The sequence below is a fragment of the Euprymna scolopes genome, chromosome 1 (assembly GCF_053919585.1).
Source record: "Euprymna scolopes isolate OS-2025 chromosome 1, ASM5391958v1, whole genome shotgun sequence".
Classification (NCBI taxonomy): domain Eukaryota; kingdom Metazoa; phylum Mollusca; class Cephalopoda; order Sepiida; family Sepiolidae; genus Euprymna; species Euprymna scolopes.
This window is the reverse complement of record NC_136482.1, coordinates 144,174,651-144,192,758: the sequence shown is the minus strand read 5'-3', so window position 1 is coordinate 144,192,758 and position 18,108 is coordinate 144,174,651. Positions and strand designations below refer to the sequence as shown.

Here is an 18,108-nt window from a genome sequence, read left to right as displayed (position 1 = left end):
TCCCAACCTTCTCCTCGCTTCCTCATAAAACTTTTGATTTTCTTAGTTTAGAAAAAATACTTGATCAATTTACGTGATTTTTGGAATATGACATCTCCGTTCCGTGATAAATATGTACAACAAAGACTTTTCTGTATTTTTTTTTTTTTTAAACAAGCCTAATTTTTTTTTTCAAAGGGAGATTACTTTAAATATGTTTTGAAAATTTATTTTAATACCAAGGGAGATGATTAAGAATATTCTTTGAAAGTTCTCTCCCTTGTAACAATTTTTTTATTTTACAATTGATGATTGATATTTGTTTATTCTTCTGCTCAAGAGAAACCAAAAAGGATTAATAAAAAATATTAATGAACACTTACTTTAGAAGCACTCGCTAATACTCGACTGTCGGGATCTCTAAAAGTCAGAAGAGGAAAAAGAGATTGAAAAAAAATAATAATCAAAAATGGAAAATGAATGATGCATACTTATTTTTAAATATTTGTTTCCTATTTCACATTTGCTATGCTTGCTAGGCAGATCAATTGACTTAAAATGGTGAGGAAAGTTCAAAATATGTTCGGCTAGGATAAGTAAATGTGTCCACAAAATGCAAATATTGATTTGTAGTCATAATAATTCAACATACGGTTTTAAATTATTGTTTAAAAACATAATAATAATCAACAGTAAAACATATATAGTTAATTCATGATTGTATAAATCAAATTGTTCATATATAGTCATATTTAGAAGCAGGTGTGTAAAAATAATCTTTAAAACGGTATTAATAATAAAAAAAGGGTTAAATTAAGCAAAGAATGGAAAATTCCATCAGAAGAGTTAAAGCTACATCATCTCAGGATATGACATCACTGAAAGGAAGTTTGAAAAAAAGACATGGCAAAGAAACAATACCTCCCTTTTTAGACTGTAAGCTGATAATGTTTGGAATTTTTTTTTTTTTTTTTTTCAAAAGTCGTCTTTATTTGCCCCTCCAGGTAGCAGATAAAAGATGCAGATCTCCTCTAGAGAAGAGGTGGAATTAAACTGATTGTCGGGTTAATCAGGGGGTTATTTACATTGAGGAGGCACTAGAGTAGCAAGTTCATCAGAGCACATTTCACTGAAGTAAAGCAAACAAGGATGCAATGTTGTGGTGATGGGACAGGGGTTGGAGCTGGGCAAACAGTGTGGAATTTGATTAGACTAGATTAGAGATTCTTTTTGAATCATGTCTAAGAGGGAGACACTAGTGGTTAGTACGCCAGTGACAATATCCCATGCATGAACGAATGTTGAGACCCAGGCTTGGTTTTAGGAGTGCTATGACTTTGTACACTTCTCTCACTACCCCCCTCCTCCCACGACATGAACCCGCTGGACTACTTCATTTGGTCATACGTCAAGAACATCAACAACATGATCTCTCACAAAACCAAAGTCAGCCTGATTGCCACCATTTGCGGAGTATGCACTGTGCTTCTGCCGATGCTTGTGGAAAAGGCATGCTTCCAATTCCGAACCCATATCGAGGTGGTGATTGAGGCTGAAGGCGGCTACATTGAATAGATGTCAGCTCGACTACGTAATCAAGTTACCTAAATTGATTTTTTTCAATAAAAGTTTTAAAATAAAGCTGTAGTTTTGTTTTCTTTGGGCGGCAAATCTATCATTCCACCCTGTATATGCATTCAAAAATGACCGCTAGAATATCTGCAGAAGAAATGCTTGACTAAATCAATACTGATGTGGATTATTATTAATGACTCAAAGATTTTAGAGAAGAGCAGAAGGAAAGTGATGGGATGATAATATTGAGGAACTGTTCATTCACCAGAAATCTTGAATACTAGTAGTACCACAGAGGTTATATTTCAGCAAGATTTGGCAAGGCATTTATAGTAGAGTTTGGAAAGGACAAATGCTAGCTCAGTAAAGCATCTCTTTATTTAGCAGGGATAAAATCAGACCCACATGTTTTGGAGATGTGTACGCTTTTTTTTTTTTTTATATCCTGAATATGTGAACAGGTAATGATCTGATCATAAAGTATGATTTCTGTTAGCCGTGACAATTTTGGGAGGGAGTGGTTTGTGGAGTTCAAAGTGGAGTTCAAAGCAAACTACTGGGCAACTAGTTCAATCTTTTCAATTGCCATACAACTGACATCGCAGTAGTTGGATAACAGAGATTTGATTAGAATTATATGACGAGCCAACATAAAAAGAAAAGTCAACCTATTAGAAATGAAGTATTAAAGAATAATTATTTCATAGAAAATAATCCTTTATCAAATTCCAATAATGGTAAATAAACTTAATAAATTAAAATATCACTCATAGAATCGTTAATAAAATTTACAATCCTTTCTACAAGTCAACCACATTCGTTTTTTTTAAATTTTTTTTTAACTCACCTTTACCTCAAACAAGGCATATCACCACTTAAACAGAAGGGGCTACTAATTGGGACCATGTTTAGGGGAGATGTGTGAGATGTTGGTTTACATTATACTTGAACTTTGGCATATCAGTAGTCAGGGAAGCAGGTAGCAGGAAGGAAATTCCAAAACCTAGCTATTCAAAAGTCAAGAGAAGAAGCTATTAGAGTACCAAATATGGTCATCTTGCAGAAAGGATTGTGAATTTTATTAACATTTTCATGGCACCGGGGGGAGGGGGGGAGTGAGAAATCACTCTGTAGCTCTGGTGAATTGCAGCAAGTGTATTCAAATAATTATACCATGTTATTAAAATATGTATTGAATAAAAAAAATAATTTTAATGATGTGAGCAATTCTTTCTTATTCAAATATTAATCCCACAATGAAATTTAGCTGTGGCTTTGGATTTTGCTGTTAAAATTATTACGCCCCCAGTATTGTATGTACATGCACTGCGGTCAAAATCCTCAACTCCAAAAATCTAGCTCCTCTGGAAACAAGCTTTTTATTCAAGCCGGCACCGTCTTATTTGCATATGTAATAAGATTTTACGCTAATTCATGAGACCTCTACCCCCAACATATAATAAGGCGATTTTATTTTTATTTATTGCCCGTAACCATACCTAACACAAACTCATCCAGAAATTTGAGGCAAATCCTTCCTGCACTCTTATTACTTGGCATGAATAGTGACAAGCCATTTTATCACATCCAAATGTATGAACAACCTATAAAATTCTCACAGAAAGTTTTCAGACATTTTTATGATTATGAAATTTCACACCACGTTTCTACCAACTAATCCTCTGGCCTTCTTCAGGTGGTTAACCATGACAGGATAGCAATGCTGAATATCCGTGGTGCAGTGAATAGAGGCACCGAGCTTCTATGATTCAAGGTGAGCATTGTCTGAAGATAGTGGTTTCAATCCTACCCAAAGCCGGCCAGAGGATTAGTTTGCCAAACACGTGGTGAGACAACAACAACTGTGGAAGGCAGTAATTACTGAAGATACAGTTACGAGACTCAGTATTCCTGTTCTGTCGCAGTTAACCACCTGAAGAAAGAAAGTTGGCAGAAACGTAGTGAAACAACTATGAAAATGAGCATAACAGTCCGTAAAAAAATGAATACGCACGAAATTTCACATTGACAACAATTAAATACTTTTTGATGTGTGATGAGAAAATGAGATTTTTTTTAGAAATTTGAAAACTAAAACAAACATTAAATGTATCTGCTATCACATATGAGAAAATTATTGCATATTTAATGTTTTTTAATTGCAATATTAAACATTAAAATTATTGTATATTGCTTTCTTAATTGCAATATTACACATTAAAATTATTGTATATTTAATGTTTTTAATTGCAATATTAAACATTAAAATTATTGTATATTTAATGTTTTTAATTGCAATATTACACATTAAAATTATTGTATATTTAATCTTTTTAATTAAAATATTACACATTAAAATTAGTCTATATTTAATGTTTTTTAATTACAATATTAAACATTACAATTATTGTATATTTAATGTTTTTACTTGCAATATTACACATTAAAATTATTGCATATTTAATGTTTTTAATTACAATATTACACATTAAAATTATTGCATATTTAATATTTTTACTTCCAATATTACACATTAAAATTATTCCATATTTAATGTTTTTTAATTACAATATTAAACATTAAAATTATTGTATTTTGCTTTCTTAATTGCAATATTACACATTAAAATTATTGTATATTTAATGTTTTTAATTGCAATATTACACATTAAAATTATTGTATATTTAATGTTTTTAATTGCAATATTACACATTAAAATTATTGTATATTTAATGTTTTTAATTAAAATATTACACATTACAATTATTGTATATTTAATGTTTTTACTTGCAATATTACACATTAAAATTATTGCATATTTAATATTTTTACTTGCAATATTACACATAAAAATTATTGCATATTTAATGCTTTTTAATTACAATATTACACATTAAAATTATTGCATATTTAATATTTTTACTTGCAATATTACACATAAAAATTATTGCATATTTAATGTTTTTTAATTACAATATTACACATTAAAATTATTGCATATTTAATGTTTTTACTTGCAATATTACACATTAAAATTATTGTATATTTAATGTTTTTTAATTACAATATTACACATTAAAATTATTGCATATTTAATACTTTTTAATTACAATATTACATATTAAAATTATTGCATATTTAATATTTTTTAATTACAATATTACACATTAAAATTATTGCATATTTAATATTTTCACTTGCAATATTATACATTAAAATTATTGCATATTTAATGTTTTTTAATTGCAATATTACACATTAAAATTATTGCATATTTAATATTTTTACTTGCAATATTATACATTAAAATTATTGCCTATTTAATATTTTTTAATTACAATATTACACATTAAAATTATTGCATATTTAATATTTTTACTTGCAATATTACACATTAAAATTATTGCATATTTAATATTTTCACTTGCAATATTACACATTAAAATTATTGCATATTTAATATTTTTTAATTACAATATTACACATTAAAATTATTGCATATTTAATATTTTTACTTGCAATATTATACATTAAAATTATTGCATATTTAATGTTTTTTAATTGCAATATTACATATTTGGATTTTTTGGACTACTGTTCTCATCTTAAGTGTCATTTTCATAATGATTCAGTTAATGCAAGATTCGACCTTCTTCATGTGTATCTTTTTAAACACTGACATGTTTCTGTTTAACTCAACAATCTAGACAGAATTTCGAACAAAACCCTTAATTTACTTCACAGCACTTGACTGGATAGAAGTTCTAAGTAATTATATTTTTCGGTTGCCCACACAAAGAATTAAACCTTCAGCTTTCAAGAGAATATCACTTTTACAATTGATTTTTCCAAGTACTCTAACCACTTCGCCATGCGTTCTTGTGGACTTTTCTAGTACAAATTTTATCCGCCTTAAACTTATTAAATAATATAATCAATCCTCATCTCAAAAATTCAAAAAAAAGAATCAGAATTTTCAACTTCAACCTACAAATGCAAAGGTTTCCATGCGAGGCATGTAATCCACTGTTTGTGTCCTGATAATGTGCGTCCAATTTGTTTCCCAGTCTCTGGATCCCATATTATAACCTGGTTTAAAAAAAAATTTTTTTTTAAAGTCATGATAAAAGGTGAGATGCTACAAATGTTCAGAAACTATAACACTGAAATCTCATAACAGGGATTTGGTGTCTACGTCACTGTGTCTATTACAAATTCCTCAGAGTTTTTAACCTTCTAAAACCAGACGTATCATATATGATACACCACAAATTAAGACATCAGCAAAAATAAAGATAAGTAGCATGTACAAGGGGAGCAGCTCGAAGCTCAATGGATTAGACATTTATATCCCTTGATTCTAAAGACTAATTCTGCTGGTGTTCAAATCCATCCTAATTTAACTGAACGTAAGTGCATCTACATTTTTAGCAAGTGGTTTTGATATAAAAAGATGTCAATGAATATTGTTTTAGTCAGCTAATATACTTCCTAACTTCTGGCATGGCTGCTTTCAGAAACAAAGCAAATCAGTTCCTTTACTTTTTTTCTCTCACGCCTATGTCTCTCCTGTGCATGTACTCTTTTTTATTACGTTTTCCAATCATTCTTTTTTATTTAATAATCATTGAAAAGTTTTTTGGTCTTATTTTAATTATGAATTATTGAAATTATTACTTTTTTTTTTAAAGAATTATTGAAAATACTTAAAAAAAATTTTTTAAGCCATTTTGGGAATATGATGCATTGGATACGTTTTTTTTTTATGATGTTTGAAATTTTAATTTCAATAATTTTATTTGTTATTTGGATTTCAATAATTTATTTTTATACGTAATAAAAACATATTAATTATATAAATTCAAATAAAGACTTTTATTTTTCAAATTAAAATGAAACATTTTTATAATTTCATAAACATATTTCTTATAAAATTTCAAATAAAAAAAAAATTTATGCTTTTAATTTTGTTATTAAAAATGCAAATAAAGACAATACAGATAAAAATAACATAATTTTGTTAATTTTTTTTACTGTATACTTTTCAATAATGTCCTTTCCTTTTATTTCATTTCAATAAATCGCTTTACAATAGAAACACTGAAGAACAGTTAAAGTGAAGGAACTGATTTGCCTTGTCATCATTTTCGATAGTAGTCACATCAGAAGTTAGGAAGTATGTTAGCCGACTATAACGAAGAATATATATATATATATATATAACCAAGAATATATCTATAGCATGACAGATTGACATAATACATTAATTCAGATAAATTATGGTAGCTAGAAATAAGCATATCATACATGATACATCGGGTACTGTCCATGTTGTGTATCAGACTTGATACAATGGGCCTTCATAGTAATAAAATAAGACTTGATACAATGGGCCTTCATAGTAATAAAATAAGACTTGATACAATGGGCCTTCATAGTAATAAAATAAGACTTGATACAATGGGCCTTCATAGTAATAAAATAAGACTTGATACAATGGGCCTTCATAGTAATAAAATAAGACTTGATACAATGGGCCTTCATAGTAATAAAATAAGACTTGATACAATGGGCCTTCATAGTAATAAAATAAGACTTGATACAATGGGCCTTCATAGTAATAAAATAAGACTTGATACAATGGGCCTTCATAGTAATAAAATCAGACTTGATACAATGGGCCTTCATAGTCAAGTAGACTTGATACAATGGGCCTTCATAGTATTAAATAAGTCACTGTTTATATCTCTAAGTTACATAAAAAAATTTCATGTGACATAAGTAGGCGATAACAATTGTAACACAATGTAACCTAGATAATAAATTTTCTTAAATTCTTGTAAAGTCATGATGAAAAGGTGAGGTGTCATAAAATCATACAAATGTTCCAAAACTATAACACACAGAAATCTCATAATAGAGATTCCATGTCAATGTTTCTATTACAATTCCAGAGTTATTTTGAAAATCTTATTGAACATGAATTTTTTTTTTTTGTCTAGAACTTACTTCACTTCTTTTACAACCTGATGCCAACTTCATTCCGTTTGGAGACCATTCAATGCACAGGATCCAATGTTTGTGACCTGAAAATACAAAGATATTTTGAGGTTTCAATTACATGAGAAAAAACAGTTTGATGATTGTGTATAATCATGTCATCACAGAAAAAAAACATCTGCATAAGAATATACTTGCTTCCATTCATCCATCAGTTATCATCTAAAGCCATTTAAAAATAAAATGAGATCATCTGATTGCGAAAAAAAAAAAGAATTTGATTGTCTGATGTCAATGAAAGACAAACATATTTACATTGCATCAAGATCGAACTTTATGTCATAAATATAATTCTACCATTTTATTTACAGGATATTCAGCTAATTTCTTTCATAGTAAGAAACTATTTTAATACTAAAATTGGAATGATTAATTGGAATCATGAATCAGAGAAATCTTCAATCTTGGTATTTGCGTTGCAGCATCAGTTTTTGTGTGCTCCATCTTCTTCATATTAATGATGAGGTCGCCCCTTTCATGTACCAATTTCTACCTGTTAAACACTGCACTAACTTCTGTTAGACTGTTGTAATAGAAATTAATCTCACAAACGACCTTGTGTTTGCTTAGCCTGTAAAATGACAGCAGAAAATGTAAAAGACAAAAGAAGCATAATTTTGTAGGCCTCTCATTGGCGAATGTATGCCATTAATTTGCATATGTATGCAGTTGGTAACTGTTAAATGGAATGATTCTATAGCATGGGAGTTTAGTGGAGTTTTTTGTTGGGCAGCTTAGAATGAGAGCGAACAGTGGAAGATAACATCGAATACACGATTTGTTACAAGTTGAGAGAAGAAAGAAAAAAAAACTTTCGTTCATTGTATCAACAAGGACGGTTTGATGCTGCCATTTGTTTTTTTTTTTTTTATTCCTTTTCCATTTTATAACTATTATTTTATAACTATACACTAATTAACCATGTTGTGGCAGTGATGACACATTGCCTCTGAAAGAGTATACCTTTTTAAATGTAAACAAAACACATTCTTATTTCGGCCTGTCATAGTTAAAATAGAATTTCAAAAAGCTTTAAAAGATTGAAAGAAAGCATACCTTTCCCCACAAAGTGTGGGGTTTCTGTGTTGACATCCCAGAAACGAACAGTTGTATCACCAGAACCACTCGCTAAATACCTAATGGAAATAAGAACAAAATTTAAAATGCGTGCAGTTATCTTGTTCATCATGTAGAAATCTGCCTTTTCTTTCAAATTTCATTTCTTTCATATTATGTCTGTCTAGATGTAAAAAAAAACAAAAACATCAAAAGAAAAAAGCTATTTATATTTTCAACTCATACTTTTATTCATAAAATACATTTTGCAAATACTTCAAGGTCAGTCATTATTGTAGAACTGGTTTCATTGCAAGTTTCGAGTTTTAAATCATCATATTAGAAAAAAAAAAGAAAAAAAAAAGAAAAAAAAAAGACAAATACAACCGACAACTGACTGTTTAATTTCCTAAACTCAGTCAAAACTTCAGAGGTATTGGATCCCAATACTTCATATTTCATAGGGGACTTTTCGTCATTTGTAGGAACGCTCTCTGAGAGTCTGCTTGGGTGTTCCTCCTGCACATCTCTTTATCATTCAAGGCAATGCCATGTCTATTATGATGTCATTTTTCAACATCTTAGACTCTTTGTGTGTATTTCTTACTTCTACATGTCGTACAGATTATTATTATTTTTTTTTTACTATTGTTTACTGTTTATTGAAATAAATTACATAGTACTGTAAAAAAACAAAAAACAAAAAAAACGTTTTTGACTTACAAAAAAGAAATTGTTATTAATTATGTTGTTGTTTTATAGCCGAGAGATAGGAGTTACTTCCCTTGGATTGATAGTCGTTTACTTTTATAGCTGGGAGTTACTTCCCTTTGATTAATATCGTTCACTTTTAAACAAGGTCGTCATACGTCACATGACTTCAAATCAAAAATACATCGCAACTTTAACTTAATTTTTCTAAAGAAAAAGGAATGATTCTTAAACCCTATATGCAATACTTCACATAAAAAGAAGTTAAAAAAAGGCCATAAACTCAAATTTATGCAAATTCATAAATTAGTTTTATTTTAAATAAAATAATATTTTATTGGTGGAAGCCAACTGCTATTATAGTCAATGTACATTAACTCTAAATTTTTACCTTAATAATAGTGAAAATAGCACCGTATTACGCTCTAAACAGAACCATTCATTTTGAATGCACCCCGGTCATATCAAAGAACCTACTGTTTATTTTATGTTGGGCCTTTTGATTTGTGTGGTAATAAAACTTCTCAAATGCACTTGTGATGTTAGGTATTTTCTGGGAATTTTGTTACTTTAATTCCTTTTTTTTCTTTTATTCTCAGCGTCATCCAACTCACAAAAACCTGGCATTGATTGGGTCATTATCCAATTTATGCAAGCAAGATGTTTATTCACATTACATTCAAAATTCTGCAGGTTAGCACAGTCAGGGAAGCAGAAAACAGGAAGGTAATTCAAAAGTCTAGCAGTTTGAAAGAAGCTATTAGAAGCTTTGCGGCATCCGGAGACCTTTACAGTGAAAGCGTGGGGTTTTGCTGCTAGTTGGGTTAGTCAGGGGTATCCACATCAAGAGGGCAGAAGTGCTACAATTCACAATTCTTTTTTTGATCCAACCATACATGGTACAAATCGAGGTTAGTCTATGAGGGACTTGTCCACCAAGTTTCATCCATATATATTCAACAGTTTTTGTTTTATCAGTTAGATACAACATGTTAAATTGCCAATAACTGAGACACTTTTCTCTTGGAACTGCCCTGATTTGGAACATTCAGAAATGTTTTATTAGTGAATGAGACGATTCCAATATATTTTGATTCTATTCATGATTCTGATACAATTATCCAATACTGATTCTACAATCGCGTAAAAAAGTAAAATTTTAATCATGGGAGGACAAGAGTAATAATTTTGCAGTCCTCATCTACTTTTAAATGTAGATATAAGTTTACTTTTTTTTTTTTTTTTAAATTTACAAACTTCTTAAAGTTTTCCTTTCATGTATAGTAGCCAAGATTTTGATAAATTTAATTTGAGATTTTTATCTACATTTTCCAATTGTGACATGTTTTCTTATTTACCCATTGGTGTCATTTTTAAGCAGCATTTTAAAACTTGTTGTTACAGTAGAACCCCAGGATATGTTTTTTTCAGGTTATGATGTGAAATACGTTTTTTCTGGCCCCTGGTTACGATATTTTCCTGCCTTACAGTATTATTTATAATGTTATTTGATTATATACTGTACTATATCTTGTTATTAATTTGTAATGCCGTATTCCGGAGTTTTACTGTAAAGTTTAGTTTTACTGGTAGTTTAGAAATCAATAATTATTTGTGATTTTTTCATTAGTAGCAAAAATAGAAAATTAAGTTTTAAACAAAAATTTAGTAATGAAATTAGAAATTATCATCAACGTTCTGATCCCCATCTGGCATCAATTAAAATGAATGGCTCTTGTCTTGGGGAGGCCTCAAGTTTTGACAGGCTTCTGGGCTTGACCTTTACTCCTGATCTTAAATGGAATACGTACATCAAATCTGTTGCCAAGGCCACTGGAAAAATGGTCGGATCCTTCTATCGATCCAGTAGATATCTCACTGCTGATGCAATTCTCTATCTATATAAGAGCCAGATACATCCAAGGATGGAATACTGTTGCCACATATGGGCAGGAGCTGCTAGAAAAGACTTGTCCTGCCTTGATAGGGTTCAAAATAGACTTCGTGGCCTGGTGGGAGATGTCCTTTTCTCTTCGCTGCAACCTCTATCTCACAGAAGAGATGTTGCGAGTTTGTCTCCGCTTTATCGTTATTTTCATGGAAAGTGCTCAACTGAGCTTCAATCTATGGTCCCCCCTCGCCAAACTTTCACAAGAAATACTAGACTAGCTGAAAACACTATCAATCATTGCCCCCACTCTTTATCTGTGCCTAAACCTAAACATAGATTCCATGATCAAAGCTTCTTTCTTAGAACTGCACGCCTGTGGAATTGTCTTCCGTTTTCCTGCTTTCCAGCTGTCTGTAATATGGTTGTCTTCAAGTCCAACGTGAACAAGTTTCTGATGAGCCGTTCCACTTAAGTTAACAAATTTACCGAACTTCCATTACTATCGATTACTATATTATCCTTTTGACTACTCTACACTCTTTAACCCTTATCCTTGAGTGGCCTATCGGCTTTGATAAGTGGTGGTGCCTATGTAAAAAAAAAAAAAAAAAAAAAAAAAAATGAAGATAACATTTTTCGATTCTGATTGTAAATTTCGATACTCCAAAAAATCCTGATTTTTCTTATTCTTATTAATCATTCCAACACTAATTTTGATAGACACCATACAAATTATAGAGGATGAGTCTCCTTGCTGTTTCAGTTGCTTGGAGACTTGAGTAGAAAGTACCAGTCAAGAATCTGTTCTTGGCAATCAGCCCAATAGGTGCGTGGCCAGGAACTTGCCCAGTACCTATCATACTTAGGTACACCATCAGGGTATTACCTAGGAGGTCCATCCTTCTAGGCCTAGCCACCTGGGCACCCCTACCGGGGAATGCTGATGAGGATGCCCAGGCAATCTTTGCTAGGCCAGAGTACCTCTCTTTTAGGGGCACTGGCTGAACATCCCCACTTTCCAACCTTATACGACATCTTGCTGAGGTGGACAGCAAGTTAATATCTACTTCAGATAACCCCATAGTTAAAAATCTAGCTGAGGGTGTATTGTCCAGTGAGCATGAAGCTCATTCAGGATCACATCTATTGATGAAATAATCACCAAAGTGTCCCCACATATTGAACAGCAACAAAAAAGAAACTGTTTAACACTCATGACTGAAACTTAGTGGTTGGTTGTTTTATGGCATATCAACCATTTTTGAGTTATTTAATGCTGAATCCATTCATGGTGTTTGGTTTGGTTATTTTAATCAAAGGCTTTTTATTCTTCAAGCTTTTTGTATCCTCAAGTTTGTAGTGTTTGGTTTGGTTGTCTTGTATGTTTTTGTTCCCTGCTCTGCAGACCATGCATGAGTCTGGCAATGGGAGAGGGAAAAGGGTTATAGTATTAATATTTGGTATATTTGAAGTCGGAAAAAAGGGAAAAAACGATGGGGGGGAGGGCTTAGTTTTGTAGAACATAATTAAGTTTTGCAAAAGAGAATAGAAAAAATACACCAATGTTAGGTGGAGTTTATCTCAGGATTGGTTGTTTGGTTGTTTTTGTTTTACGGCATATCAACCTTTTTCTGGTTATTTAATGCCGAATCTAGTTATTTTGAGGAACGATTTTTAATGGAGTATATTTTTTTTTACGTAAGATTCTATTTAACCCATAGTTGGGATCCTAACAGGTACTACCACTCCGGGTCAGAGTGGACCTGGGAGCAATGGCAATTAAAGGGTGGCTCCACACTCCCCAAAGCCCGCAAGGTGGGGCCTCACCATCGGATATAGTTTTAGGTCATATCTAGGACCATTATCTCAGGAAGACAGTATCTTCAGACAGCCTGATCTAATAGCACCAGTAAAACTTAATGGACGAATTAGATAAAAGCTGAAGTTTATTTGTAGCAAATACAGTTGGATTGCAGAAAGAATTGTGAATTTTATCAATGATTTTATCATGGGTGGTGGTGGGGGAGTCATTCTGTATAAATAAAAATTTAACATAGTTATATACGGCATAATCACATTAACACATTGGTTCTCATTAGATCACCAAAGCTAAGCAACGTTGAGCCCGGTCAGTACCAGATGGGTGACCAATTTGGAAATTCCAGGCTCTGTATGTAGGAGGCCGACGACATCCACCTGCAAGAGTTGCAAAAACCCAATGTCGTCATCTCCCCTAACGGGAATATACATGCGATTAAGGACCGACCGTTTGCGAATTTCATACTCCCATAAAACTTCCTCCTTTGGAGAAAACTGGTTAAACCCGCAGAGGGTTAGTGCCGTTTCCATTATCATAGTTGATTTTTTTTCTTTTACAATGACTTTGCTTCGATACATCTTCTATCTATAATAGAAAGGGTAAACGTATGTATGCACGTCTTGCTAAAACTTTAAAAAAATACTCAACATACCCCTATAAAGTTGGTATTTGTTAAATCAACGTAACACCAGAAAATAATAGCTCAAATTTCACAAAAAAAAGATTCATGGTTCGGGGGATAAAATGTCCATTTCTATCATTTAATGTTATCAAGAAACAAGCACGATTTTTAATGCGATACTGTAAAGAAAAGTAACTCAACCTTTCTTTACAGTTACTTCTCTTATGCCGACTCAAGTTATGTGCATGTCCAAAGAGAGGAATGGGCTGAGTAAAGAAGAAAGAGGGAGAGTGAGAAGACAGAGGGAAAGGTGAAAGCGAGGGGGGGGAAAGAAGTTATATTACATTTTGCCCCGGCAATACTGTATAGCTCTGCTAGTTTAAAGCAAAAAAAAAAGAGACAGACACTTTTTGAAACTAACCTTCCATCGCGGCTGAAGGCTACAGAGAGGACAGCTTCTGTGTGACCAACAAGTGTACTTGTACAGCGAGTCACAGCTCGCACTTTAAACACGGCCAATGGTTGGTAAACAATATCCACAACTTGCTCGGTATCATGAACTTCTTTTTGGCTTAAGGCTTTCTCAATAGTATCCGTAATTTCAGAATCCTTTACAAAAAATGCAAACGGCGTCGTCTCTTCCTGTAAAAGAAAAGAGAAAATCAATGAGAAATAGTTCTAATCTCATTATTCTGTTATTCAGTGAACGAAAGGAATTTTATATTTTATTTAATTGGAATTTATTATTGAAATGAGTAGTATTTATTAATTTATTTATTGCGGATGATTATCCTCATCTTATGAGGATAATCGTCTGCAATAAATAAATAGAAAGGAATTTTAGTTGAAATATTATCTTCTTAGAACGTTGGCGCTTATAGCAATAAACAAAAATGAAGAAAAACGTTTATATTGCATCAACTTGTTACTGATTGAAGATATATTCCAAAAATCACAAAAATTGATCAAGTAGTTTTTTTATTTATGAAAAACAAACTTGCTGCTTTTTACAGATAAGTGACAGATGAGGCCATGTTTTACTAAAGAACATAAGACAGAGAGGTGATCAGTGATTGTTTTGACCGTTTATATGTGTATTATAGAGTTGTCTGCCCTTGTCCACCAATTTGTTGGATTTTTTTTACCCTCATTAAACAGAGTAAAATTTGATTTTCTTGAATAAAAATTATGCGATTTTTTGAATTTTTCATCTTCATCCCATAACTGGGATATACATACATTATAGACATTTCTGTATTTTCTTTAACTGCCACCATAATTGTCAATCTGAATAAGCACCGAAATTCATACAGCCCTAATTAAGTGTTAGTTCTTCTGGATGTAGATCAATTCTATAAGGACCTCCTATCTAAGGAATTTGTGTTTGGGGGACTCAAGTGTGGTAAATTTCTCCTCATACAACACATATATTCAATCTTCACCAGACAAGTCCCATGGGTGACACTTCCCTGATAGACTAGTCGCATGGGTGACACTTCCTTAAACTTACTCTGGATGGAGTATGTACCCTGAAGTTATTTCATCTATTCTTAACTCTTGCAATCACACGAGTATCTGCTCCAATCATGTCACAAAGCTCACAATCCAAAATTTTGCATTTTCATCTCATCACTGGTATATACATTTTACAGAAAATTTTTGTACTTTAATTTTAAATGCTGCCATAAGTGTAAATCTGAATAAACACAGAAACATTTTCTATAATGAATACACTTTCATTAGACCTTAATGGGAAAGTTGTTGTTGCTATTCTTTTTCTCGTAGAGCAGGGTGGAATACATTGCTTTGATACTTTGCTCAAAATACATCCTTGAAGAAGTAGACTACAAAGAACATTCATGTTTAACTCAATTTCATCTTTAAAATATGAATCTAGTTTTTTTTTCATCTGAATCATTTCCACAAGATTTTAAACAATCTTATCCGACAGAACCTAAAGATATGTATACAGTGTGTAATGATAAAATTGTCATTCTAGAAAAGACGACATGATTCCATTTCCGTTTGATGAAAAACGATCGTTTTTTTGTTGCAGACCATCTACTAGTTGGCCAATTGTGTCCAAATTCCAAGAGCGATAGGAGCCTTTTAACATGTCTGAAAGTGACACGATGTTCGACGAGTGAGATCGGATATTGCACTGCTGTACAACTAATGATCTCTACAGATCCAAGTCAGGAAAATAGGGCCATTGCCAGTACATTCGAAATGCAAATCCGGATGGTTCAATGTTTGAGGGCACAGCTCAATGAAGTTTCTGGCCATGCGAGGGTCACATCATGCCACCTCAAATCTTCAAAGTCAGCTTGAAAGTCAACACTAAAGTGTACCTGGATGTGCTGAAGAGGGTGGCGATCCCCTGGTGTAATCAGATGGCCGCCGGCAAACTCTAGGTGTGGCAGCAGGACTCGGCGCTGGCCCAAAAGTCCAAAAAGACCCAGGCTTGGCTTCAGATGGAGTACTACAACTTTGTATCCTTCCCTCACTAGCCCCTCCCTCCCCTGAACTGAACCCGCTGAACTACTTCGTTTGGTCATACGTCGAAAACATCACCAATATGATCGCTGCCATCCACCAAGCTCCTGCCGGCACTTGTGGAAAAGGCATGCTCCCAGTCCCAGACTTGTAGCAAGGTGGTGATTGAGGCTGAAGGCGGCTATGTTGAATAAATATCAGCTCTACTACATAATCAAGTTATCTGAATTGATTTTTTCAATGAAAGTTTTAAAATAAATCTGTAGTGTTGACAGCTTATTTCAAGTCTAATGTAAACAAGTTCTTGTTGAGACATCCTCTCACATAATTAAATCTTACCTAAGTTCTCCCTTTACTTGTCATTATGGTGTTGTCTCACCTTTTACTGAACATCAATTGACCCTTATTCTAGAGCGGGTTTTTAGCCTTGATAAACAGTGACACCAAAGTGAAAAAAATACTGAATGACTCAACAAACTATGTCTACAATTTAGTTCAAAAGCTTATTACTCCCATACCTGTAATATATATATCATTAGCTATTTGTATTTTTTAAATGTTTTACCCATAAAAAGCTATTTTTAATTAAAATAATTTTTTCTGTGTGCTTCAGAATCGAGGTTACATCACTAGTATTTATTTCAGTAATTTGTTTTTAGGAGTTACGTGTAGCACATGCTTTGTCACTACACTTAATTTTCTTTTCCTTAGTTAATGAAGGAGAAATCCTTCTAAGCAGAGACTATTTTTATGTTTGTCCCAATAAAGAGTACCTCTTTTTTGGGAGCTAAATTTTCTCCACATTAAAACCAACCTTATGTCTAACTGTCCTTGTGGGAAGTAAATAGTGACTGTTGATCCTTGACAATCATTAAAAAAAAATATTTATAAAAATTGGTATTAAAGCTCTTGGCAGCATCATTAGGAATTTAAACCTTTGAATAAAGAGAAAAAACTGTTTTTAAACACATAAGATGCAAAAATATTTTATTAGAAAGAGGAAAATACAATACAATTCCTTTCTTTTTTTTTTCATTATTTTTAAAGTTGAAACATTTTGGACCATTGCAGATCCATTCTTTAGAGATTGAAAGCATTATATTGCCTGTTTTTTCTTTTCTTGCAAATAAAATTATTGTGCTGTTATGTCCAAAGTGTGCTGATGCAGTTTTTGTTATTAGTCAGCGAACTCTTTTTTGTGAGATTTTTAGAATGTGTTCACTTTAAAGGTACAAAAAATTGGTATTAAAGCTCTTTGAAGCATCATTATGAATTTAAAAACTTTAAATAAATAAAAAATAAATTGGATCATATTTTTCTTCTTTCTTTAAAAAAAATAATTTTGCAGCTATCTGTTTATTCAAAGTTTTTATATACAAAATTTATTTTTACGTACTGGGGATCACTTTACTCATTAGTTTTCTAGAAAAAACTGAACCTAACTTTATAGCTGGTGAAACTGAAATCCTTCCTTTAGAATGTAGATGTTTCTGTTGCCTTTATGTAGAGACTAGCATGGCCAAATGGCATTGCCCAGGGCAAAAGCATAACATATTTAAAATTTCTATCTCTTTACATCTTTCTCTATCCTTCTCTCTTCCCTTTTTTCATTTTCCTTCTCTCCTTTCTCGAGACACATAATTCTCCTTTGTACAGGGTGGAACAATAAATTTGTCGCCCTAAAGAAAACAACACTACAGATTTATTTTTAAACTTTTATTGAAAAAAATCGATTCGAGTAACTTGATTATGTAGCAAAGCTGACGTCTATTCAATGTAGCCACCTTCGGCCTCAATCATCACCTTGATATGGGCCCGGAACTGAGAGCATGCCTTTTCCACAAGCGCCAAAGGGAGCTCGGCAAATACTTGACATATGGTGGTGATCAGGCTGACTTT

At 32.2% G+C, this 18,108-nt stretch overlaps 1 protein-coding gene across 1 annotated transcript in view; it reads right to left on the bottom strand.

The window, feature by feature from the left end:
• Window positions 1-18,108, bottom strand: part of LOC145276272 (notchless protein homolog 1-like) — a 177,398-nt gene that overhangs the window by 155,473 nt on the left and 3,817 nt on the right. Inside the window, exons 3-7 of the mRNA XM_080127711.1 lie at window positions 14,135-14,355; window positions 8,671-8,750; window positions 7,564-7,640; window positions 5,546-5,643; window positions 363-399 (exon numbers count right to left, since the gene is read on the bottom strand). Of these exons, the coding sequence (XP_079983837.1) occupies window positions 363-399; window positions 5,546-5,643; window positions 7,564-7,640; window positions 8,671-8,750; window positions 14,135-14,355 (513 nt within the window). The remainder of the gene's footprint in view (window positions 1-362; window positions 400-5,545; window positions 5,644-7,563; window positions 7,641-8,670; window positions 8,751-14,134; window positions 14,356-18,108) is intronic.